This window comes from Idiotropiscis lumnitzeri, chromosome 3 (assembly GCF_059441095.1).
Source record: "Idiotropiscis lumnitzeri isolate Australia: NSW breed Sydney's pygmy pipehorse chromosome 3, RoL_Ilum_1.0, whole genome shotgun sequence".
Taxonomy (NCBI): domain Eukaryota; kingdom Metazoa; phylum Chordata; class Actinopteri; order Syngnathiformes; family Syngnathidae; genus Idiotropiscis; species Idiotropiscis lumnitzeri.
Genome location: NC_142393.1, coordinates 5,012,565 through 5,036,429, shown reverse-complemented (window position 1 = coordinate 5,036,429; position 23,865 = coordinate 5,012,565). Strand labels below are relative to the sequence as shown.

Below are 23,865 nucleotides of genomic sequence, written 5' to 3'. Positions count from 1 at the left end.
TGAGGACAAATGCTCTGGATGGATTATAAAAATAAATAGTTTATTGAATTCACTCCAGTGGTTAAAAATGGCATTTGATGCATCTCCGGTGAAAGGCTTTCTTTCTTGTTATCCCTCTCGTCCGTCATCGTCACATTTGGCCATTTCCTGGTTGCACGTTCGCCGCGTCTTCAATGCCCCTGGCGTAAAGTCGCACCAACTGCCCGTGAATCCTGATAGACCAACAAAAACACTCTGAACTCAAACAGTAGAACAGGTGTGGCAGGACATATACAAACAATTACACTTAAGTGCAACCATGAAAGTTTGGGTTAACCTAAACACGCATGATTTTGGAATGTGGGAGAAAGATGAAGTCCCTGGAGAGACAAGCAAGCACAAGGAAAAAATTCAAACGAGGCCGGAACAAAAGCGCTTAACCCCGAACCTCAAAACCATGGGACGATTGTAACGTGCGAACGATTGTAACAAAAGTAATGTGGCGTATACATCTTCACATATAATGCTAATTAAGTACAAATAAAATTAATAACAAATTTTACATCTATTTTATTAAATTAAAATTGCCAATTGTAATTGTTCAATATTTAGAATTAAAAATGTGGTCAATTTTATGTACAGTTTCTTGAATATTGAAATAAACAATTTATGTAAAAAAAAAATCTTTTATTTAATAATTATAATAAAATTAATCAAACAAAATATTTAGTTTTTTTATTGACAAACAATATTACATTAACACATTTATTTTATTGTATAATTAAAATATGCCAGACAATTTAAATGAAAATTCATTAAATGAACAATTGTACAACGCATTTTAATTTATTTTTGAAAAGTTCAAATTCAATCAAATACAAAAGAACTAATTAGATTTTTTTCTTTTATTTTACATAATACAATAATTCGTTCTTTAACATTTAAATCTGCTATCCGCAGGATTTTGCACCAAAATATCTTTACAACAAACATTTCATTTGATCATTTATTACTCACACATTTGAAAATTTCAAATTGATACTTTTTGGGTTTTTTTTTTTCTTTGTGTTAAGCAGTGCTTTGTCTTTTCCTCACCATCCCATAATGAGCTGTTTTATCAACAAATGACAGTGCAAACTGTAAAAGTAAAATGTGCAATGAATCTTTTGGACAATTTAGAAGAATTATCATCCAAACTTTAGCGACAGTTCCCGTCAGAACATACCTCAGCGATGTTAGACTGACTATTGACCGCATGACACAGCAATTTGAAGTCTTATCTGTGCACAATGACACCAAGATTTGTCATTCTGATTGCACTGACAAATATTTACTTTGGATAGACAGATGAACGATTTTGGGAAAGAAAACGGCTTTTGCTAGTTGCACAAATCGTTTGGAGAAATGCACTTACTGATTTGCTCATTTCAATTCTGCTCTGAGAAATGTACCAAAGCGATTGAGAAAACCTATAAAATTAAAATTCACATTCTTTCTTTCCCTCCACCTACAAATAAAACCACGCATGTAACTGTTTTAAGAGCCAAATGCGCACACAGATTTCACGGGCTTGACGACACCTTACCTGCAGAGGATGTCTGTGAAGGGCAGAATCTCCCCGTCACAGTTCCACATGGACGTCGTCGGAGTTTTGCTGCAGCACACGCCGCAAAGGACCCCGCACGTCGTTTTCGGGGCTTGCGCGCATTTGGAGGTCAGGCGCTGCTGAGATGCATTCCTGCGTGTGTCCTCCTCATATCCGATCTTTTCCTCTTCATCTTCTTCGTCAGCTGGACCGAGTTCTCCCGCCTTCTTGTACACATCCTCTTCTTCGACGGAGGACACCGAGAAGCGGATCGCCTTCACACGGTGGACCTCCACAAACGGGAGATCAAACTAACCACAAACAGGGAAATAAGAATCATATAGCAAGTTAGCAAACATAACATAAATCGAATGTTGAGTTTAACTGATTTCTTACGCATTCATTTGTAGGAAATCAAATGGCATCATTCAAAATAATTTCGTTTTTTTTTTTTATCTTCCTTCAGTGATCTTATCTCTCACATTAACTTCCACACAATATTTGTTTCCGCCTAGGTATCGTTGACGCACATTTTAGGGACGGACTTGTATTGAATTGCTAATATGACTACTTTTGGCACCTGGTCCTGTGAGCTGGTGTGCCGGTAGAGATACTTGAGGAAGCCCAGCGGGTGCGAGTCCCAAACCAGAATGAGGTCGCCCGTTCCGTCAGCCAGGTGAGCCGAGGGCGAGAGGCCCAGAGGGCTTTTGGGACACGAGCACGACATACAAGTCAGAGACACGCACCGGAACCTGCCCTCCACCCTCACCCAGTCACCTGAAGTGGGGAGAACCAAACACACACACACACACACACACACACAAACGTCAACATTGGTGTCCATGCCCACTTTCATGTCTATTCATTCCATGACCAAAATATACCTGAATTGAGTCAAATATTTCTCCTTTATTTAAATAAAAATAATTATAACAAAGTCTAATTAATTAGATTCCCGTTTTGAACACGTCCAACCAGAATAAAATATAACATTGTGGTCTTCATCATATAAAGTACATTCTGCCTTGCGTGTATGAAACTTGACACAATGACACATTTCTAACATCAAAAAGTCCATTTGAAATTTCAGAATAAGAATCATCAGAAAAAGTGGCGGTAATTACAAGACCACGACAGCTGTGTAGATGATGCCGATAATGGTCGCAAGCGTTTAAGTGACCACCGGCACACGAATTGCGATACAAGTTTGAATGTGCAACAACGAAGAGCAAGCGTCTGGCGTTGTGGAATATTGTCCAACGACAGCTCTACAAATATGTAGACAGCTGAAGCTGAAGCTTACATGAATCAACACAGTAAGACTGTCACAGAGGGATGTCCAAAAAATGGTCAAGATGTCACAAAAGAATTCAGAGTCAACCGTTTAGGGAATTGATGGCGAGTGGAGGAAGCTAGTGGAATTTTGGTGTGCATCCTGAGGGATGGCGCCAGAAGAGGTGGTGACCCGGATGTGGAGGGTCAGAGTGAATTTTGCCTTCCTTTGTCTTGCTTCTTGCAAGTGTGCAAGTCACAAAGAGTGGATAGGCGGGTACCAGTGATATCATATTTTAGGGAATTAAAAATAGACCTTTTGCAATGTTCCCCCGAGTGTGCGTCCGTCTTTCTTTGGTGTGTGTACGAGTGTGTGTTACCCTCTGAGTCACTGCTGATCTGGCTGACGTACGAGCTGCATAGCGAGCTTGAATCTGAAGACTGGGGGAAAAGTCGCTCTGTGCTCCTGGAACACACATCGCACCTGCACACACACACACACATAAGCGCACAAGGACAAACACGCACACACGTATGGTATAATCGCAAGATGGGTTATAATAGTTTGTTTTATTTTAGTTTGACTTTTGTTTGTTAAATTCAATTGATTTTAAATAGTTGTCGAATTTTATTTTGCCAAATGTCAGAACTGGCATGCCCGAAAAAAAACTAAAAAATTGGTCGGGCACATCTGGTTATCATTTAAAAAAAAAAATTGTCCTTTTATGAATTTGTTTACCCTGACAGGCAGCGCGTCTTGTCCCTCGGACTGGACAGCATCGGGTCTGCTGGCAGGAAGTGAACGACGCCCGCGTAGCTTCTGTTGCTCAGATACACCAACATGCCTGCGCGGACAAGACACGACGATATCAACGCACATCGCATTTGTGTTCTTAGACAAAGTATGTGAAGCCTTTGGAATGGTCGGGGTAATAAAATTCATCTGCGAAGAGAAAGTTCAGCTTTACGCTCCCAAGGTAAGGTCATCCTGCTCAATGAGGCCAAGAAGAATGTGAGGAATCTTTTTTTTTTTTTTTTTTTTTTACAGCAGCATCCTTGGGCTCATACCAGCATAGTCGTATCTGAGCGGTCCCATCCAGCGATTTTTTTCACTCTGGGCCAGCACATCCCCGTAGAAGCCGTAACCCAGCAGGGACACCGAGTAGCGCACCAGAGTGCTAGAGTGATGCACCGAGCACACGTCCAAAGGCTGAGAGTCGCCTGCAAACACAACAAGACAATCTAGTCCAGTTTATGTTTAAATTGACGTCACAAAATGGCGCCACCAAAATCAACACATCATCCTGAAATCATGTTTAATAGCTAATTAAGGACCCTCCCAAAACTAATTAATTACACTGACATTGTAGAATTTAGCGCTGATCTCAGTGTTAGCCGCTAGCTGCTAGCCGCTAGCCACTAAGCGTGTTCCCCAAATTGGCTGGCAAGAGCTGTTGGACTTCTGTTCAGAGGCAGTTAATAGCCAAAAGTTAATGTGCGCACTTCGATGTTAACAGAAAAAACGTTGAATATATACAAATTAAAACAAAAAAGTTTCATTTTTAAGTGAAATGTTAGTTTCTGTCCTTAGCTAAGCAAAACTATATTACTGTATTTTATCCAAATACTCAATTATTCAAACCAATTTTCAATTGGGTTTCCAAATCCCAAAATATTCGATAGCTGCGGCCCTAAATTTATTTACCGATGATGATGTGCAAAGCCGAAGTGACGGGATCGATGACTCCCACAGTGGCGTAGCACACGCAGTCGGTGGAACCTACCGGAGGAAAATAAATAAATAAATAAAAAACAGAAAGTGAGAAATAGCACAATTTGCCAGTGGCAGTTTTTGGTGTTTGGCGCCGACCCGCCGGGATGATGCCCATATGGAGCGGACACGCTTGTAACACAGCTGACGGCTCGTTCTCGCACAGGCCCGCCTCTTGTTGCGTGCGACCAATCACGCCGTGGAGCACCTCACTGAACATGCCGTCGCCTCCAACACACACCACGCTGTGGAGAACACACACACACACACACACACAAATAAATAGTTGCGCTTGGAACTCACACACACACACACACACTAACCCATTGAAGCCTGTGAGATCTTTCTTGAGGAGATGGTCTCGGGCCTGGTTGGCTCGTTCTGTTACTAAATTTAAAAAAAAAAAAAAAAAATGAGCATATGAATAATATCCAGCCTTGAAATCAGTCCAATTAATTTATTGCGGTTCAGGGTTGGTCGTCATGTGCCTGAACGTGGACTGACGACCAGGCCAGTTTATCTTTACAGTAAATTTGGTGTGAGGAAAAAAAAAGAGGTGGTGTGGTTTTCCTACCGATAACATGACAGCTGATTCCAGCCAGCTCGAAGAGAGGAGCAGCCAGAGAGTCGTAGATGTGCTTTCCTTTCTTCTTCCCTCCAAATGGATTGATGAAGACCAATAATCTGCTTGGGCGCAAAGGACCTGAGAGAGGATCAGCATGGATGAGGATGACGACGATGATATTTCATTTTCGCACATCCAAACAAATGATGTGACTCCTTACAATGAGTTTTGAGAGCAGCTCTCAGATGTTTGGTCCACTGGTCTCGCAGGACCCGACTAGGACAGCTAAACTGGGTCTGACCCAGTCGCCATAGCAACCCACGGGAGCTCCCGCTGCTCACACGCTTCACATAGAACACTGGAAAAGAAAGGAAATGAAACACAAAAAAATATTTACCACTAAAGATAAACTAATCTGGATGAAAGATGAAAGCAAATAAATAAATCCGCGTTTGACGACCCACCTGTGAAGTCTTTATCACAGTCCACTGCGGACTTGCGGGGCAGGACGCTAACTCGCCCCTCCTCCACGCCGACGATATCCGCCACCGACACTGAAACTGAAAACCAAACAAGCGGCGTCATGAAACACGAGAAAGTCAACGATCTGTCAGCCTTTTTCCATTCGCAGCGTGCGCCACAAAAGACGACACTGACTTTGTTTGATCGACAACACTTTTGCTTACTACGAAAAGTCAAAAGCGATTCTGCAGTGACAAGAAAGCACATAAAGGCATGCAAAGAGCACATATAGTGGATCTAAAAAGTCTTCACACCCCTTTTAAATTGCTGGTTTTATGATATTAAAAAAAAAAAAAAAATTCCAGCATTGTGACCTGTAAGAAAAAAAAAAAAGAAATCTTTCCGAGGATAAGTAACAAATAAATAACTGACTGATGTGGTTGCAAAAGTGTGCACATCCTAACGCTTGATTCGGTTGTATTTAGATTTAACAAGTCACATTCAAACTCATGAGTCAGCAAACTCCCGACTCCACTTAAAATGCCTCATAAAGTGAGATTGTTCACGTAGGCTTTTTTTTTTCCTTTTCTTGCACAAAACCTACGAAACGTGCTCTGTTTGGACGCCGTTGAGAGAATGTTAGGTACTCTCATTGCAGTAAACACCTGACACCAAAGTTAGATCATCTGCCACAGTTGGGCTCGTTGATGCCGTTGAACCGGTTGTGCGTGTTTGCCGCTTATCCTCCAAGTGCTTATAATGACAAAATTGCTCTCCAAGTCGTCACAATAACACTCCAAACGGATACAAAACCACATGTTGTGGTTAACAACGGACAAAAGTGCTTTTGTCTTGCGAAGCTTCTTCAAGCTTTTTGCGCCTCCAACATTGTGAACTTAAGTGCAAGTTATCTCATCACAAAGTAGAAATGGTCATTGTCCTGTCAACAACATGAAAAACTCAACTAAAGGTGACTTGCATTTGAGTTGCAGTTTTAAACCAGATGTTAAAAAACACAAGAGTATTTTTTTTTTACAGTGATGACAGAAAGACTTCTTTGTTTATGATTTGACCGTTTGTGATTCCTCCCTGTGAGAAGTGCTATAGAAATAAATTGACTGGATTTACAACCATTATTTGGAATACACATTATTTTAAACACTTTACTGCACTAGTTACTGCACTAGTTTTTCTGCATGTCCTCTTTGTTCTGTGTTGTTTTCATAGTATTTATACTCCTTTTTTTTTTTCAATTCTAAAACCAAATTTCTAAACTATCTGCAAATGATCCAAAAAGTCAGTACTTCCATATCAAAGACTCTGCTCACTGTGTTCGACAAACGAAAACGGAATGAGAAATAAATTGAATAAAAACTGAAAAAATACAGTTCCAAATGATTCCTAATCCAAATCATTTTTATCTTAATCAGAAATTCATGCAAATTGTCCTATTTCCCAGATGTAATTACCGTTGTAAAAAAATATTTTATAATTTTTTAACACATTTCGCTTTTTTCCCCAAATTTCCTGACGCATTGAACAAACTTCAAGTCTCACGATCAACAGGTAAAAAACATTACATTTCCACAAATTGAATTTCGTGGATAGTGCAGGAGGGGAGTGACTAAAGCATCAATTTCTAGTTGAAGTCATGTACATTTATCGTTATGGACGTATTGGGAAAATGAGGAACGTACGTGCGTGCGTGTGTGCGTGCGCGCGTGTGCCTTGAAAGTGCGACGTACTTTTTTTGTCATGGCGGTTCTTGTTCTCTACTCGGGTCCAGCTGAAGGTCCAGCCGGTGAGCACGGCTCGGTAGCGCCTGTTGCCGAGCCACAAGCTCGACTCCATCCGGACGCCACACTTGGCTGGCCACGACTCCACCGGAGCAGTTTTGCCCCCTTCACTCACAAACGAGCTCACGGCAGCAGCTGCATTGTGCACGCGCTGGGATGGACCAATGAGTGAACGCGGTACTGCGTGTTCTGCTTTGTTTTGAAGCCGCCTGCCTGTTAGAAGAACGCCGATTGGCTGATGATGGCACATGATTTGAATATAAAACAGTGGCACTGTGGGAAACTTCTGGCCTCAAGGCAAGGGACGTATTTAGTTCAAAAACGGAAATGGCTTTGAAAACAAAATGGATTTATTATTTTTTTTTGCAAACATACGTGTAAAAAAATATTTTGATGATATTTTCGTAATTTGTTTGATGTATTTGTTTACGCTATTTGATTTTATTGTTTATAAACTGTAATGTTCGATTTTTTTAACTTTTTTTTCAGTTGCAATTATTTTCAAAGTGATAAAAAAAATGAGTTGAGAATAATTAACTAAGCAATTTAGAATATCTAGTTTACTAACAATAGTTACAAAACCATACAAATAAATATATTAATACTAATACTGTTTTTAAAGTATCTTCACAAAAACATCTACATTAATGCAGCAATTACATCGTACTAATATTTTGAAGTATTATTCATAATTTCATATAATCGCGGAAGCAGTTCTGATTAAGATAAAATAAAATAAAATTAAGAAAATTAACATGTATATTATAATGATATTTGTAATTACTTTTATTGTAATCCATCCTACTCTAATAATCATTTTTTGGGGGGGGGAAGGCTAAGTGAATGCAAAATTCCATAGAATCATATATCTTTGTGGTCGTATTCATAATTAGATAATCAAGCAATTATTGTCATTTTGCTTAAAAATGGAAACAAGCATTTTTCAAAAGTGAGTTTGTAAATTACTAGAATAATCGATTTTATGAAAAATATACATTTCCACAAATTGTACACACTTGGTTTGATTTTACTTTTGTCAAAATGCACAAAAACGGACGAGCGAACGTGCAGTTCCAGTTGTCACGTGTACAGCATTTTTTTTCCCATTTAGTCTTGAAGGGCTCTTCCACGTGCGGCGCATCGTTCAGCGGGTCCTCCCACATTCCGAGAACATCTCCAAGAAGGAGGGCACAGGTACTGCAGTTTTTTGTTGTTGCTTGGCTTTTGGTAATAGCCAACAAGTCTATTTTAAATGCAAATATTGACACCAATTATGACTTTACCCCTTGCCTAATCTTAGATGAGTGTAGCGATGGACTAGAGCACGTTTCAACTTGAGAACAAATTCAGAGGACCTCCTGTACACTGATGGCAAATATTTCCCTGAGGTAAAACAAAAAACAAGTAAATAATCAAATAAGACTGAACGCTGCAATACAAGATACGGTACTTCTTTTTGAAACTAACGTTTGGCTTTTGATGGGCAAGTTTTATTTTCATTAAACAAACATTCAAGACACTCCCAATCTCTGGAGTACATTTAATTTGTATGCAAATACCCTGGAGCTACTACAAAATAAGTACAAAAACTGTCCTTTTGCAACAAGTATCCTTCAAAAGTGATATTTGACCACTAGAACCAAAAACATTGACCTGCAGCTTCTTGAAATTGTGTGAATGCTGAAGATGAACTGAAAAGCTGTGGAGTGAATTCCATTGTTGAAATGTAGAACGTGAGACTTGATGTTAGAATCATGAACTTTTTTTATTATGAAAAGTATCTATAATGAGGAAATGATGGAAAATTTCATGAGCAGATTTCAGAATAACGTACGAGAATCTTTAGCAGTGACAATTCAATATACTTATTTATACTTATTATTTTTTTAGAAGTCATTTTCACAGCTTTAATGTTTTGGGGCTTTATTTTGTTTCATCTTTCCCCTCGAGGTCCGCTCCCTCACGCCTTCCTTTCCTTCGAGGCTCCGGCAAAAGAGGAAGATGAGGAAGACGATGGCTCTTGAAACGTGTGCTTAGAGATGAGCTCCTTGAATACCGAGTCCATCTGACGACAAACATCCTGTGAAAGGAGGACGGAAAATTATGGGACTTGTAGTTTACTCAGCTCAAGATTAAGGTTACTTGCAAAGTTAACAAAATGTACGCATTGTTTATGTCAATTTAAACTGGCAGTTTTTCCTTCAATCTGAGGTGAACGTTATACTTTTAAATAGGAAATTGATCTTGTGTGGCGAACTTTAAGATGGAAAAAATACAAATATGGATGTATTGGCTTGCAGAAATATATAAAGGTAGGCTTTGATAAAGCAAAAATGCAACTTGAGAAAAGGAAATTAAATTGTTTAACAAAATTACTTGGGAAAAAAATGCTTTCAAAGTTAAAATTAAGTATATATACATTGTCCCTGTATATTAGATAAAAAGTCATACATTTGACTGGGATCAAACCAAAATTTAAAGTTACTAACAAAATCTAAAACATAATTTTAGAATAACTAATCAATGGAGCTAGAACAAACTAAGAGTACCGTATTTTCCGGGCCAAAGGGCGCTCTTTAAAGTCCAGAATCTTCCCCAAAACAAACAAAGCGCCTTGTAAAGCGACGCCCCCATTATATGGACTAAGCATCACTCGCGACCATCAACCCTTTTACTCATTGGGCTGTTCGGAGTGCATGTTAGCACACCCTGCTGGACAAAATCTGAGTCATCTATGCTTCTAATTGACCGTGACTTATACATTATGTGACTATGGTGTTTGGGTGATGTGTAGGAGAAAGCTGGACAAAAGGGCAGCTGTCCACAATGTTGTAGTCTGTCTTATCATTTATGTTATTGCAAGCAAGAAACGTCCCAGGTTTAGACAACAGACTGCAAAAAGCCCAAAGCACAACAGCACATCTCTCTAAACAGCCTTGTGATTGGCTGAGTCTGAGTGGAAGCGCTAGCGCTGGTGCGAACGAGCTAGCGCTAGCGCCTTGTAATGCGGCGCGCCTAGTATATGCATTAAAGACGGAAATAGCACCCTCAACTGGTGTTGCGCCCTTTGAGCCAGCTGGCCGTAAAAATACGGTATTTGTAATTCATGACTTACGAAAGTATATTTATCTTAACAATGCTAAACGCCAAAGATGGGCTGAAGAACGGATGGAGGGCATTTCCATTCAAATTTGAGTTGAGTGTTAGTTCTCAGCATTCCAAAACAGAGGAACAACAGCTTCCGAAATTGGTCAATTCAAAAGAGTCAAGGAGGAGGACCACAAACCTTGTCTACTTTGATGTCATTCTCATGGGAGACGTTCATCTGTCTGGAGGAGGAAAAGATGGCGGGTGAGGTTTGGATTTATTGATCCGTTAATTCATGACTGTCAAACCAATCATGCACTCCACATTATTTGATGTTGCCATAAATTGATTTATTTTCATTCTGCCAGAAAATCGGTATGAAAATTGCAATGGAGTCTGAAATATTGCATATTTCATGTAATGATGAACTAAACTAGGAAGAAAATGAGTTTGACAAGGCCAACATGGCTCCATTGCTAGCTTGGTACTCACTCTCGGCGTGCAAAACCAGGAGAGTGGATCCTCCTTGGCCGGCATTGTGGCCCGGTGGGAATCTGGAGGATGACCTTTGCCCCGCCTGCGGGGACGCTGCCTCCTGCTGGTCCCGAAGCGGAACGGCGGTGATCCGCCAGTCCACTCTTGTCCGTTTTGGAAGCTTCGCTGGTTTTCTGAAGGGATCCTGTTGCCGAGTTACTGCGATTGACCGGGTGTCCCGCTTCCACTTCTGTTGCATATCATATTAGATCTCAATTATTACAAACTTAATTCCCTGTTTCACAAACTTTAATGAGCCAAGATGCATGCAATAATACTTCCTCGCTTTTGGACCTGCCGACAACGGGGAATAATATCAGTAAAGTGGAAAAAGTGGGTGTGTGAAAGGATGCCAAGTCCCTCCCGCTAGAGTTTTTTGGGGTGTATGCAAGAGGTAAATATTCACTTTGGCCTCAATTTCCCTCAACACATCTGATGAATTCTGCACTAATTGGAATTGGGAATCACTTGTCAATTACATTTTTGCATTTCAGGTAGAAGGAAAAAAAAAAGCAAGATGGTCAAAAGAGCTCACCAATTCTGCAGAAGTCTGTCTCGCCGTCGCCTTCCTCCACATTTTGCTCACTGTGAGGGGAGGAAAAACTGCATTAGAAAGCAACAAATAAATAAAATAAAAACATGTTTTCTTCCTCTTGGATTGGCTAATTTAAAAAGTTAGAGTGATTAAGTAAGACAGTTTCTGTTGTTGCTGTGGTGTTGTTTGGGCCAAAATATTTATGGTCACAAACCAATCTTCTTCCAAAAAAAAAAATACTGATAAAAATTCAATAACCATTTCCTACGGAAAACAGTGGGGGGGGGGGGACCCCAAAAATAGTGTGCATCAATGTGTGTGTATATATGATTTAAAAAAAAGAAAAAGTCTGAATCGGTGGGTGCCAAACCATGAGTATGCGAGAGTCCACTTTAACCCGATAATGGGTCAATAGGGCCGACACAACTTGGGTCAATTTGATGCCAAATTTTGGGTTATTCATTTAACCCAAAAAGTTGCATTAAAAAAAACAAAACAAAACAAAAATATTTATTTTTGAAATAGTTAATGAACAATCCACAAAACAAACTCACTGTGAGGTTGTTTAATCAACCCAAGCCTATTGGATTGACCCAACATTATTAAATGAATAACCCAAACAGTTGGGTAAAACTGACTAACCCAAGTGGTCGTGGGCCTTTTATGATCCAACACTTTAAAACAGGTGTCAGCGATGTGGAGCCCGCGGATGAGGTGAATATTTTGAAGTTGAAATATGGACGAAATAGTCGAACGACAAAAAGAAGGAAAAAAAATGTTTCGGGAAGCAGAATAACATCCGAATGCTTTTCAGCACGAGCAAACTTGACCTTACTGGCCGACTGATTTTTTTCTCTCACCAGCCGTCATCTTGTTCCAGCGTCATGCACTTTTCGTACACGGGACCTTGCACCTCGCTCTGGCTGGGAAAGATGCTCTCGTGCTGGAGGATGAAGCTCTTAACCAGCGCGTTGATCTGCGGCTGCAGGGTGACGGCGTCCTGCTGGTCCTGGTCCTGGTTCTGGTTTTGGTCCCGAGTCCCTCGGACCAGGCTGGGACCGAAGCACACCGCCAGGTTGTACGGCTGCATCATGTTCTCGTCGCTGTACTGCGACACGCTGGGAAGGTGGTGCAAATCACAACGCGCGTTTGACGACATGACACTCCAACGGCGAAGCCTTTTTGAACATGACGGTAATTGACGAGGCGGAGACGGACGCACGAGCGGCGGGTGCCTTTGCACTCACTGATGAAGAAAAGCAAAGAGGTATCTCATGACAATGATGAGCGGCTCGGGGAAGGACGAGATGACACTTCTCAGATGATCGGCTCGCTCGCCGTCGTTTTTGGTGTCTGACAGAAACAAGCAAGAGAATGCAGTTTATGGAGAAACTGGAGAGAAGACAGGAGAGCCGGTTGGCATGTAGAAAGCCTCCGAGTCAACTCATCTATTCGAAACGACGTGTCTTTCCAAAGTATGGCTGTATTTTTTTTTTTTTGGGGGGGGGTGAACATTTTGGAAAACTCCGCAAAAAAAACTAAAATCACAAGAGTCTTTTGGGGGGAGCATTTTAGTCCTAATGTCATTTTTACACGCTAACCTTTTATATAAGTGCCAATGTTAACGTCAATGAAGCGTCACTGCAAGCCGCAAAAAGTGAAGCGCGAAGATTTACTGTATTTCGATCCAAGACTCCAAGCAGAACAAGACGACGACGACGACGACACTCACAGGCGTACTCCAGCAACCGACTGAGGCTGTCGACGGGGAAAAGAGGATTCTTCAAATCTCGGAAATACAGCTTGAGCACTCCAGCGACAGAATCCAGATCAGATTTGTGCTCGGCCAGCGGGTCTTCTCCTACACACGGGCAGCCAAAGCCAACAACGTACACGTGGAAAAAGTATTCACATTGCACAATTAAGTAGACGTTTGAAGAAAAACAATTGGGAAAAGGAGAATTACTAATTCTACTTCTTTGGGGGTTAAAAAGTACAGAGCAAACTTTTACATGTACTTCTAACGCATGGATGCAAACAAAGGAGCTAAGTTACAAAAAGCACAGGCAGCATTAACACGTTGGCAACTTTTCCCACCACTTTTTTTTTTTAAAGTGCGAAAAAAAAAAACTGCATTTTTGTTGATGGTGGGGCGAGTGAGTTTATTTTGCGAGCATTTCTTGCAGCTCGACGCAGCCGTGATGAACACAACACAACAGAAACCTGGCCTACCTCGCTCAAACGCATCCCTCAAAATGTTGACTTCCGCCTGAGAGCCCGACACCCGAAAAATGCCTTCATGGTGGAGGCCTGTCCAGCAAAACAACAACGACCACGATTCACCATCAAAGACGCTCAACACATCCCGAGAGTCGTCGTCGGTGCTCACCGTTGAGATTGATGAAGCGAATGCAACTTTCCACCACAAGGGGAATCTGTTGACCTGATGCCTGCACGACATTTGGAAGAATGAAAAATAATTCATACATACAGCGGACACGAATGTATTCTCACTTCAACATCCATTAATTTAACTACAGTGTTTTTTTATTCATGGGAAAGAGCAGATTTTGGCAATTTTAATGTGGCAAAAACTGACTAAAAATACTGACTAATATGTACGTATATACACATATGTAAGATGGGAAAAAAAAACACAAACGGTTTCTCTTGGCTGTTTAAAAAAAAAAAAAAAAAAAGAAGTGGTTGTCTGCTCAACCGAACGGAAAGCAGAAGGATCGGGTTAGGTTCCGCCAAGTTGAACTTCTAGTGACCAGTGTGAGTGTGAGAGCGACAACACCAAATTTAACACGCTTCCTCCCCATTCACACCTGACACCTCGCCAAACTAATTAGCCAAATGACACCGGGGAGGAACATTAACATAAAAAATTAAAAAAAAGGGCAATCTGAGCCGATTCGGACATTTTCACTTCGAGGTGTACTCACTTTTGTTGCCAACAGCCTAGATATGGAAGGCTGTGTGTTGAGTTATTTTGAGGGACCAACACATTTCCACTGATACACAAGCTAAACAGCGACTAGCCACTAACAAAGCAAAGCGTAATTTCTTCAATATTCCCCCATGAAAAGATGCAAATATAAAAATATTTTCAAACATTTGTGAGAAAATATAAAATTGTATTATCGAAATGGCAAATTTCATTACCTGCATGAAGGACAGCATGTCACCGTTGAAAAGTTTGTGGTTGTGCAACAAATTGCCACTGGAGGGATTTTTTCGAACGCGTGCAGACTTCCCATTGTGTCTGAAGTGGGAAAGAAAACAAACACCAAGGCATATGCACAAGTAGATTACGTATCAAGATTTGTCAGAATCGGAATTTGGATTTTTCTCTGTCATCGTTCAGCCGGAAGTAAGATCAGTGGCAATCAGCTTGCCGTTTCTTGCTTCTTTTTTTTTTTTTTACGTTATGTGAATTAACCGTTATCACCGGCAACGTCCAAGTAGATGTGATGCATCTCTTATCTCCATGCACACCTGCAAAAAAATAATCATCTTCTGCCACTGTGTCAATTCCAGCAAGGAGATACTCCTGGTAGGTGTACCTAATGAAGTGTCTGTTGTGCGCAGACAGTAAAACCATCCAGAGCATTCCGCATTATATGCTAGCAGACTTTTACTAGACGAAATGTCACAGTTTGAACATTTGGATGTTTAATAACGTAATGATTGTTTCATGCGTCATCTCCAAATGAGAGTGGCAAACGATTTGAAGCAAGCACGCTGTGCCTCTTATTCCGAGACCTCTGCGTGTGAAAGGTTGCAAAAGAACACTTTACAAAGCTTGTTTTCCGGTGTCAAAGTTTGTTTTAATGAATGTAAATGTGTTTAAATCTTAAAAGTACTGCATGTGGAAAAGAATAAAACCACACCAAAAACTTGGGGTTGACTTACCTTGGCAGATGTTTATTTGACGCGTGTCCTAGGATATGGTGGAAGGAAAAAAAACGATGAAGTACTCGTACAGGTCATTGTTTGACGAGCCCATGAAGCATTCGCGCTACCTTTTTCCGCGGCCACTTTAAGCAGGTCATGTTTAGCTTGCAGCTTGGACTCTAAAGAGGTGCCGATGAGGAACTCTTTGACTCTCTGAAAGAAAGCAGCTGCTGTCGTTGAGTGAGCCTGATCAGCGCATGCGGTGCATGCATCTAGCACAAAGATGCATTTTCACGCTAACGCGACAGAACAGTTGTCAAACTGTGTGAAAAAAAGAGGTCCTCGAGGGCCGCCACCCTGTTTCGGATGTTTCCCTCCTCCAACACACCTGATACAAATGATCGGCTCATCGGCAAGCTTTGCAGCAGCCTGAAGAATCATGCCAAGTCCTGATGCTTTGAATCAAGTTTTTTTCAATCAGTATTCCATCAGATTTTTTCAGTTTCACTTTCAACATTCATCAAACCATGTGGGACTTGAATGCAGTTGACAGTTTAAAAACAACCGCGTCTCTCCTCCCACCGCATATGATGTCATTGTGGTCTCTCACTTCCAACAAATAAAAAACTCACAGTGAGGTAGAGGTTCTCCATTTCTTGTTGGTTGGCCCTGCGTCGAGCCGCACTGGGCCGAGCTAGCAGGCTGTCTGTGCTCTCCTCCTGGCTGCTGTTCGGCTCCAAGTCCAAGTCGGCCATCGTTTCCAACAAAGACGACTTGGCTGCACACATGCTCTTGTTTGTCTGCAGCAGACGGACAAAAAAAAAAAAAGAAAAAAGCAACATTTTGGACATGTCGGACTCATTTTCCCAGAAGCCTTTGCTGTGCCTTGTGTGAAAGGAAAGCCAAGCTTTATACGACAGTCGTGAGAGCGGCCAGGTGCGTTTGGAGACGGTTGCAATGAGTCGGTCAAAGAAAGTGAGACAGGAGATGGAGGGGGCTGCCGAGATTCTCTTTGGGAGTTGTTTTCACTATTGCAGCATTTTGGCTGCATTTTTTTTTTTGTTTGTTTTACATAACGGAGCTACTATTCCAAAGCCATTTCTCTACCATGACAGAACCACAAAGAACATTGTCCCATCATGGAGTTGGCTAGCCGGCGTGCACTCTGCAACAAATTCATTCACGGAGGACCTAAGGACAGAGATGAGAGCCAGCGAAAGTAAAGGTAAAGTAAAGTCAAGTAAAGTAACACACAGACCAAAAAAGCGAGAAAGAAAGCAAGAGAGTGCGAGAGAGAGCGAAAGAACGCTCTTACGAGAGAGTGCGAGAGAGTGTGAGAGAGTAGTAATGTGGAGGAAAATTGAACCAATCCTCCTATAGGTGCTTGACTCATTAACGGATAAAAGATCGGCTCTTACAAAAGTGCAGTTGTTTGTTTACATTCAAACTTGCAATAGTTTGCTCGCAAACGTACGACCAAACAAATTCAGTGTAAAATTTTGTCTGAGAATTTTACGCTGAATATTTTAACTCCACTTACTGAAACCAAATACATAGCAAACATATCATCCTCTATGAAAGTTACTGTGCAGTAGCAGAAATTGAAGTACTTTTCATACCCCCCACCCCTCATTTTTACGTTAAACATTAAATGAATTGAAATGGTAGGAGGCAAAGAGGAAGACCAAAGCGGACATTCGTGCTGACTGACAGCTGAAATAAGAGCAGAAAATACCGAGGTCGGGGAAGAAGAAAGTCAGCTTAAGCCTGCCGTGGGCAGACGGTGACGCTTTACCTCCTGCGTTTCTTCTGCGACCGCTCTCAGCCTGGTCTGGATCTGTTTGAACCTGGTCTCCAGCTCACACCTCATCTCACTCTCCGTGCTAATCTCAGAAAGCTGCAAGGACAACCAAATGAGGAGGAATCGAGAGAAAAGCCAAAGCACGGGACACCCACCTGGTCTCCGTCGTGGGGCTGGTAGGGGAAACGAAGGGGCAAACAAAAGGTGACGTGGTGGTCCTGCAGGAGAGCGTCTCGGTCCCGGCACTGGTCTAGCCCGGACACCGAGCCCTGGAGATGTTGCAGGCCCGAGTCCAAGTTCTGCTGGAGCTGGCGCCGACTGGACAGATAGGCTTGCATCACTCGGCCCAGAGACAAGTGGTAGCCCGCATCCGCGCACTAGGGGGGAGGTCAAACATCCGTCGAATACTTCTACCGCGACATCATTTGAAGAACATTGCAACGACTAAAAACGGCCATCATCATTTTGCATTCGAGATGGCTGCGTTAAAAAAATATATCTTAGCAAAAAGCACCAGCGCATTGAGAGTTCAAAAGCAAATCAAAGTTTGGAAGTGCAGACTCACATCGATGAGAGTGGAGATGTCCCGGAGGTAGTACTTGTTCATGGAAGCGTTGGCCGCAGCCAAGTTGAGCAGGTAATCGTTTCGGGCCTTGCTGCACTTCAAGTAAATATCTTGGACTTTTCCTTGCCTCTACGAGCACAGAGGAAAAACAACAAATCACTTTGACGTGAGGACAACGCAGAATACGTCGCGCGGCCCTGTTCTGCTCCGCCACGGCTGACCTTCGACATCAGATCGGGGTCGCGAGCCTTCACTTGAATTTCACAATGAAACTTGGTTCACCGAACCAAAGCTCAAAGCTGTGAAGGACATCAGCATTGCGGGCAACAATGTTTATTGGACGGACCATCGAAGGAGCGCTGAGGGCATTTCTGTCTTTGTAAAAAAGGTATTTTTCTTGTCAATGTACAACTTTCTAGGATAGTGTGGGATGAATTTCAAGTTTTAGCGCAGGACCTTGAGGTTTCAAAACTTTACATTTAATGTGCCGTTGGGTGCAACACAGCCCAATCAGCTGATAATAGAGCTTTTTCCTCCTTAATACAACTTTTTTTTATAATTAAAAAAAAAAATACCGCTGCCGTTGAGCCAAAACCTCATAGGTCACATTTTGGTGATTTTTTATAATTTTTCAAAAATGTATACTACTGGTCAGCCCACACGCGTGCCATTTTATGTATTTTTTTTTTTTTTTTTACACATTCCTGAGAAATCCAAAGTCATGAAAATGGCTCACTTTCTTTCACGACGCGATGCTAATGGTTGAACAAATTAGCCATTTTTGGGGGCTCCTGAAAAGTGACTGTGAATACTTTCCGAAATACATTTAAAAAATATATTGAACAAAGTTGAGGTGAGCATGTTGGCTTGGCTCTTAGCAAAATCGCTGATATTCCAGGAAGTGATAAAGATGACCCACAATTATCTCGGGAGGTGATGTTCACCTTCTCAATGAGCCTCTCCAGTTTCTTTGCGCTCTGCTTCTGCTTTTCCTCCTGTTTCTCCGCCTCCTTTAACTTCCCGTCTGCACACAGGTAGTCGGCATGGTAGTGGGAGTACGTCCGCCAAGTCTGCACCAGAGACGCACAGACCACCGCACCTTCTTGATTGGCTCAACAAACACAAAAATGCTTCGAGACGTTTTGAGTTTCTCACGTACGGTCTGAAGCTCTGTGGTCACCTTGAGCAGGCCGTCCTGAAGCTGCGTGCAAATCTCTTTACTCTGGAAGCCAAGAACAAATATGGAAAGCAACTTTCAGAACTTTTTCATATCCTACTTGGGCGCTCATATACTTTTTGTCCTCACTCGTAAGACAATTCAGTGCACCAGTAGAATTACAGCGTCTACTAGTAATCTTTGTTCCACTTGTAGTGCCACTTTTGGTTACTAGTACAAAATTAAACCTCAGCAGTAAACTAATGTGTCGCAACACTACTGTGCATGGGCATTAAATAAATGACTAAACAAACAAACCCGCACATTTGAGTACCTTCTTGGCCAGCCTCTGTGAGTACTCCAGGCAATGGTAGAGAGGCTGGATGAGGAAAGAGGAGCAGTTGTCACTCAGCTGGTTGTGGTCTTTACTTTCTTGCCGCGTGTGTGACAGCAAGGCCAACCACATCTGGGCCACAGAATGACTGCTTGCCTCTTTCCTGTTACCGAAAACACGGATAGAGTACAGGTAAGGTAAACTCCGGTTCCAGGATCCAAACAAACAAAAAAAAAAAAAAACGGACTACCTCTTGATCCGGTTGGTGAACCTTTCTGCGAGTTTGTCCAGGGATCGCGAGTACTCGCTCTCGATCTCGCTTCGCCGCCGCAGGTAGTCGACAAAGTCGTGCAGGTGTTGACTCTTCTGCTCCAGCTGCGTGTCCATCACTTTCAGTTGATCCACCAGCTGACATCGGACCTCTAGCGAGGCAAAAAGGGCAATCAAATACTAACAGGCGACTCTGCTGTGCAGCAGTTGTGGTACGTCCCAGACTCAATTGCGACACAGAGACAGAAACAAAAACGCTGGTATCCCACCCACACGCTTTCGACACTTTTAAACGAGAAAAGACTCGCTCGCTGTCAAATAATGCGAGTTTCACTGGACTGAAAACACCAAACTAAAAAAGAAAATGTTTTGTTTTACCTTTAATTTGTGTGTCATAGTCCACCAGGCCAAGCTTGTCCTTCCTGAGTTTCACATGGGAAGCCATGCTTGCCCCAATTAGGTGGACTTCTGTGGGGAAAAAAAAAAATGAGCATTTAAAACTTTAGTGATTTCTAAAACAGATTGGACAGCTCAAAAGTTAAAATCAAATAAATAATGAAAAAATCATTTATAAAATATTAGCCGTCTTAATTGACCACAAAATAAATATTCAAAACAAATAATGCGTCCCTGTTCGTCTATCTGTGCCAACGATGTATTGTGTCAGGCAGAACAATGACAAAGCTTTTCCACGAGATGGCAGAAGGTCAAAATAATCAGTGTAAACAACAGAATAATGCCTTTGTGTTCCGCTAAACAAGCTCACATTTCCAAATGCATACATCAGGTTGAGGGAAATTTGATACAAGGTCATCAGTACATTTACTTTTTGTGACGTTTCGTTTGATGATGTGCCATGAGCTTTTTTTCCTATTGTAAAATATAGGGATGCTCGAAATCACTTTTTTCCAGACTGATACCAATACGCGTTCTCGACTCATGAGTATGAACCAATACGGATACCAAGTAACAGATGCCACTTGCAATTTTGCCACATAAAATCTCGATTAAACCAATGTCAGACAATTTTAAATAAAGGCCTTTTGTTTATATTTGAGAAAAGGATTTGAGGTTCAAAATAAAACTCAAACAATTCACTCCGATTTAGGATTCATTTGTGATATATAAACAAAAAAAATCCCTGAGGTTAGTCTTTGTTCAAAACAAATTGATGTGCAAAATAAAAGATTTAACTGTTAAGCCTGACACTAGGAAGTTGGAATGTCGGGCTGGGCAATAAAACAGAAAAAATGGCATGCATCAGCTGTTTTTGATAAATGGTGTGTTTAACCTATTAAAATATGAAAAATAAATACTGAAGACAAAAACTACAACTATCCAGAGGAAAAACAGACCTCGTAATTGCACAGAAAAATAATATTCTATTTTGCTCAGTTGATGAAAGCAGGTAAATTTGGAAAGACTACCCAAATTGAGTTGAAAAATAAACATACATTGTGCTAACAACACATTAATAATACAAGTATAACTATTGACCATATAAACAGACATGACATCAGTTACTCGCCCATCCCTAGTAAAAGGTTGGCAAACACTAGCCGAGAAACTTTGTGTCACTAAGCTCTGAGTTCATGTAGCACGTGTCCTGCTTCACATGCTGCAACACACAAGCGACATTTTCTGTTCCTTTTCTAAAAAGAAGAAAGGCCAACCTACTTTCTCTTATTTTAAAAACATTTCTAGAGTTTCAACCCTGAGCATGATGTAACAGTTAACCAATTAATCACAAACAGCAAAACTCAGGCAACAAATATACAGTAAATATAACAGCAGCAGAGTTGATTATGAAAATGCCCGACAGGCCGCATTCAAGCATGGAACGGGCTGGAAGTAGCCCACGAGCCATATTTTTTTGACCCCGATAACATAAAATTCTAAAAGTGTGACAGGACATTGAAAACATCCTCGCTGTTATTGGGCGTTCAAAGATAAGCGCTCAGTTATAAGGCGAATATTTTTTTACTTAAGTGATTGTGTGAAAAAAAGAGGAAGAGTCCTTTTTTTCTTGCATGACCAACACACACACGCACTTCCCCATTTTTTTTTTTTTTTAAATCACACATGACTCTTCAACATTCTGTTCTGCTGAAATGCAGTGAAGGTTATGCGGAAACTTCAATTCAAACCAAGCAGCCTGCCGCAAATAAGTGCAACACACAAAACCCAAACCACAACAAGAACATCATGAAATCCTTTGGTCCGAACCACAATCACCTTCTACCAACTTGTGCTAACTTTCGTTTCTTGTTGGCGTTCTCTCTCTCTCTCTCGCCACCATCCATATGAACTCTAAGTCCGTGTGTCCCGCGACTTTCTGAACGCCAACGTAAGGCGACACGGAAGTTGCCAGCCCAAACAGATATGCCTAAACAAACGTCCCTTTTTATTTTATTTTTTCTTTCACTCAAATAATTTAGGTAAACAAAGCCTATTTATAGTAAACTAGCAAGCTGGTTGGATGGCCCCATCAGGGAGATTCCACAATCCCGACGCGTCATTGCACGGGAGTTTTTAAGATAATAATAATAATAATAATTATTATATCATCCGTATGTCAGGTACCTACTACCTGCAACAACTGATAAGGGCCCCAGTGAGGGGGGCTGCGTGTGTGTTTGGGGGGGACGCTTGAAGGACACATTACCGTTGCCTTGTCACTGATATGGCCTCATGTCAGCTGTCTGTCAGAGACCCCTTTCACTCTTGCGTTAACTGCCCAGGTTGGGGGCAACGGCTACCTTTTCCACCCTTAACACGTCAACTGGAAAGCTTTTCATTCAACACCCTGTCATTACAAACAACAAAAGAAAAAAAAACTTCCGGGGCGGCTTGTGATATGTCCGACCCTTGTTCGTCTTGCACACTTTAGGCGGCCATGAGACGCCAGTAAAACCAACAAGCACTTACTGGCTGACTCACAGCCTGTTGGTGACAAAGCCAGAAGGAGACGGCAAAACCAGCAAGGCCAAAGGTTCGACGTGAACACTTGGAATGAGGGCACACATACTTGTCAAACAAGAGGGTGTGTGTGTGTGCGTGTGCGTGTGTCTGCGTCCTACCTGATGAGGAGCAGGCTTGACTTGTCTGTTGTGTTGCGTTGCGCGAGTGCAGCAAGCAACTGAAAGACGCCACTTAACGCTCACCTCCCCCTCACATTGGACACGCGCAGACGTGGGTGGGGTGCAAGTGCAACTCGGCTCGCGCGCGCGCGCGCACGCTAGCCGTGAGTGACTCACTCTGCTTTCTCTTTCGTCATATTCACACGTGAGCTTTTGGGACGTGTCGGGATGCCAGTCGAGAACGTTGGGGGTCAACTTTTTTTTTCCCTGGCATGAGTTGTTGAACTGGCAAAACACGCTCACACACTGATTGGTGGGCATCATTGAAAGCAGCTGCTGGAGGTTTTTGACAGCAGGTACACTGAAGCAGCGGCCAACCTTGGAGATCAGCAAAGGATCTATGACATTCAACTAACTTCAAATATCCATCCATTATTTGATCTGTTTATCCTCACGAGCGTACTGGAGTGAACAATCCAGTTATTTTGAAAATCGTGTTTTATTGTAAAAAAAAAAAAACTATATATATGTATATATATATATATATATATATATATATATATTAATTCATTTTCCTGAAAAAATATTTGTTCACCATACATATTTTTAATCTTTTAAATGAACCCATTTAGGGTGAAATTAATTGATAATGTTGTGGTTCTCCACCATTAACAATAATAGAGTCGTGTGGTAGAATAGCGTTCATTAAAAAACACCAAAAAGGTTTCGTTCCTAAAACGTGTTTAATATTATAATATTATAAGCCTAGATTAAGCACCGTGAACATTACCCCTGCACTTAAATAAATAAAAATTGTGCATAAATGATTCAACTTTCAAGTATTGTACATTAATGTAAAAATGTATCCCAGTATCTTTTTAAAAAATAAATAGTTCTGAAAGATTAAATGCAAATACAGTATATAGAACTATACTTAAGCAGTGCTTCTTTCACACACCACTAGAGGGAGCCCACGAAACTCACTGCGCTAAATAAATGTAACGAATATTAGCTGACACTTGTATCAGGAGCACAATAACCCATTTAAAATATCCACACTAGGGCAGATATTTAAAATACTTAAGAATAAAAGATATTTATAATATTGACATTAAGAAGTCAAAATAAAAGTGCATCTCACTTGCTAATTATCGTTTGAATTCGATGTCATAA

At 41.3% G+C, this 23,865-nt stretch overlaps 2 protein-coding genes across 2 annotated transcripts; both read right to left on the bottom strand.

Moving 5' to 3' along the window:
* Positions 1 to 19: 19 nt before the first annotated feature.
* LOC148339546 (ceramide kinase) lies at positions 20 to 7,587 on the bottom strand. The gene is made up of 13 exons (XM_088290673.1): positions 7,380 to 7,587; positions 5,637 to 5,732; positions 5,393 to 5,530; positions 5,182 to 5,310; positions 4,931 to 4,994; positions 4,707 to 4,852; positions 4,542 to 4,616; positions 3,905 to 4,057; positions 3,576 to 3,681; positions 3,217 to 3,320; positions 2,145 to 2,341; positions 1,565 to 1,875; positions 20 to 212 (listed from the first exon to the last, which is right to left on the bottom strand). Exons 1-13 carry the CDS (start codon positions 7,483 to 7,485, stop codon positions 131 to 133), a joined length of 1,707 nt encoding a protein of 568 aa, XP_088146799.1. The 5' UTR covers positions 7,486 to 7,587; the 3' UTR covers positions 20 to 130.
* A 1,589-nt stretch (positions 7,588 to 9,176) lies between these two features.
* Positions 9,177 to 22,937, bottom strand: LOC148339545 (SLIT-ROBO Rho GTPase-activating protein 3-like). Its single transcript, XM_088291493.1, has 22 exons — positions 22,693 to 22,937; positions 19,991 to 20,080; positions 19,593 to 19,764; positions 19,343 to 19,505; positions 19,012 to 19,074; positions 18,797 to 18,922; positions 17,853 to 17,981; positions 17,443 to 17,664; positions 17,282 to 17,383; positions 16,119 to 16,286; positions 15,615 to 15,699; positions 15,505 to 15,532; positions 14,755 to 14,854; positions 13,976 to 14,036; positions 13,819 to 13,896; positions 13,319 to 13,447; positions 12,834 to 12,939; positions 12,447 to 12,704; positions 11,587 to 11,636; positions 11,010 to 11,241; positions 10,717 to 10,759; positions 9,177 to 9,510 (listed from the first exon to the last, which is right to left on the bottom strand). Exons 2-22 carry the CDS (start codon positions 20,055 to 20,057, stop codon positions 9,391 to 9,393), a joined length of 2,502 nt encoding a protein of 833 aa, XP_088147619.1. The 5' UTR covers positions 20,058 to 20,080; positions 22,693 to 22,937; the 3' UTR covers positions 9,177 to 9,390.
* Positions 22,938 to 23,865: the final 928 nt, after the last annotated feature.

Bases quoted from the DNA above. Each gene is read 5' to 3' on its own strand.
- LOC148339546 (XM_088290673.1), bottom strand. From the start codon at position 7,485: ATGGAGTCGAGCTTGTGGCTCGGCAACAGGCGCTACCGAGCCGTGCTC. The intron at 4,617-4,706 runs GTCGGCGCCAAA...TTCCTCCGGTAG, and splicing joins TATGGGCATCATCCCGGCGG to GTTCCACCGACTGCGTGTGC. The intron at 3,682-3,904 runs GTATGAGCCCAA...TTGTCCGCGCAG, and splicing joins GCTCAGATACGACTATGCTG to GCATGTTGGTGTATCTGAGC.
- LOC148339545 (XM_088291493.1), bottom strand. From the start codon at position 20,057: ATGGCTTCCCATGTGAAACTCAGGAAGGACAAGCTTGGCCTGGTGGAC. The intron at 15,700-16,118 runs GTGAGTTTTTTA...GCTTTCTTTCAG, and splicing joins TGGAGAACCTCTACCTCACT to AGAGTCAAAGAGTTCCTCAT. The intron at 15,533-15,614 runs GTAGCGCGAATG...ACCATATCCTAG, and splicing joins TAAAGTGGCCGCGGAAAAAG to GACACGCGTCAAATAAACAT.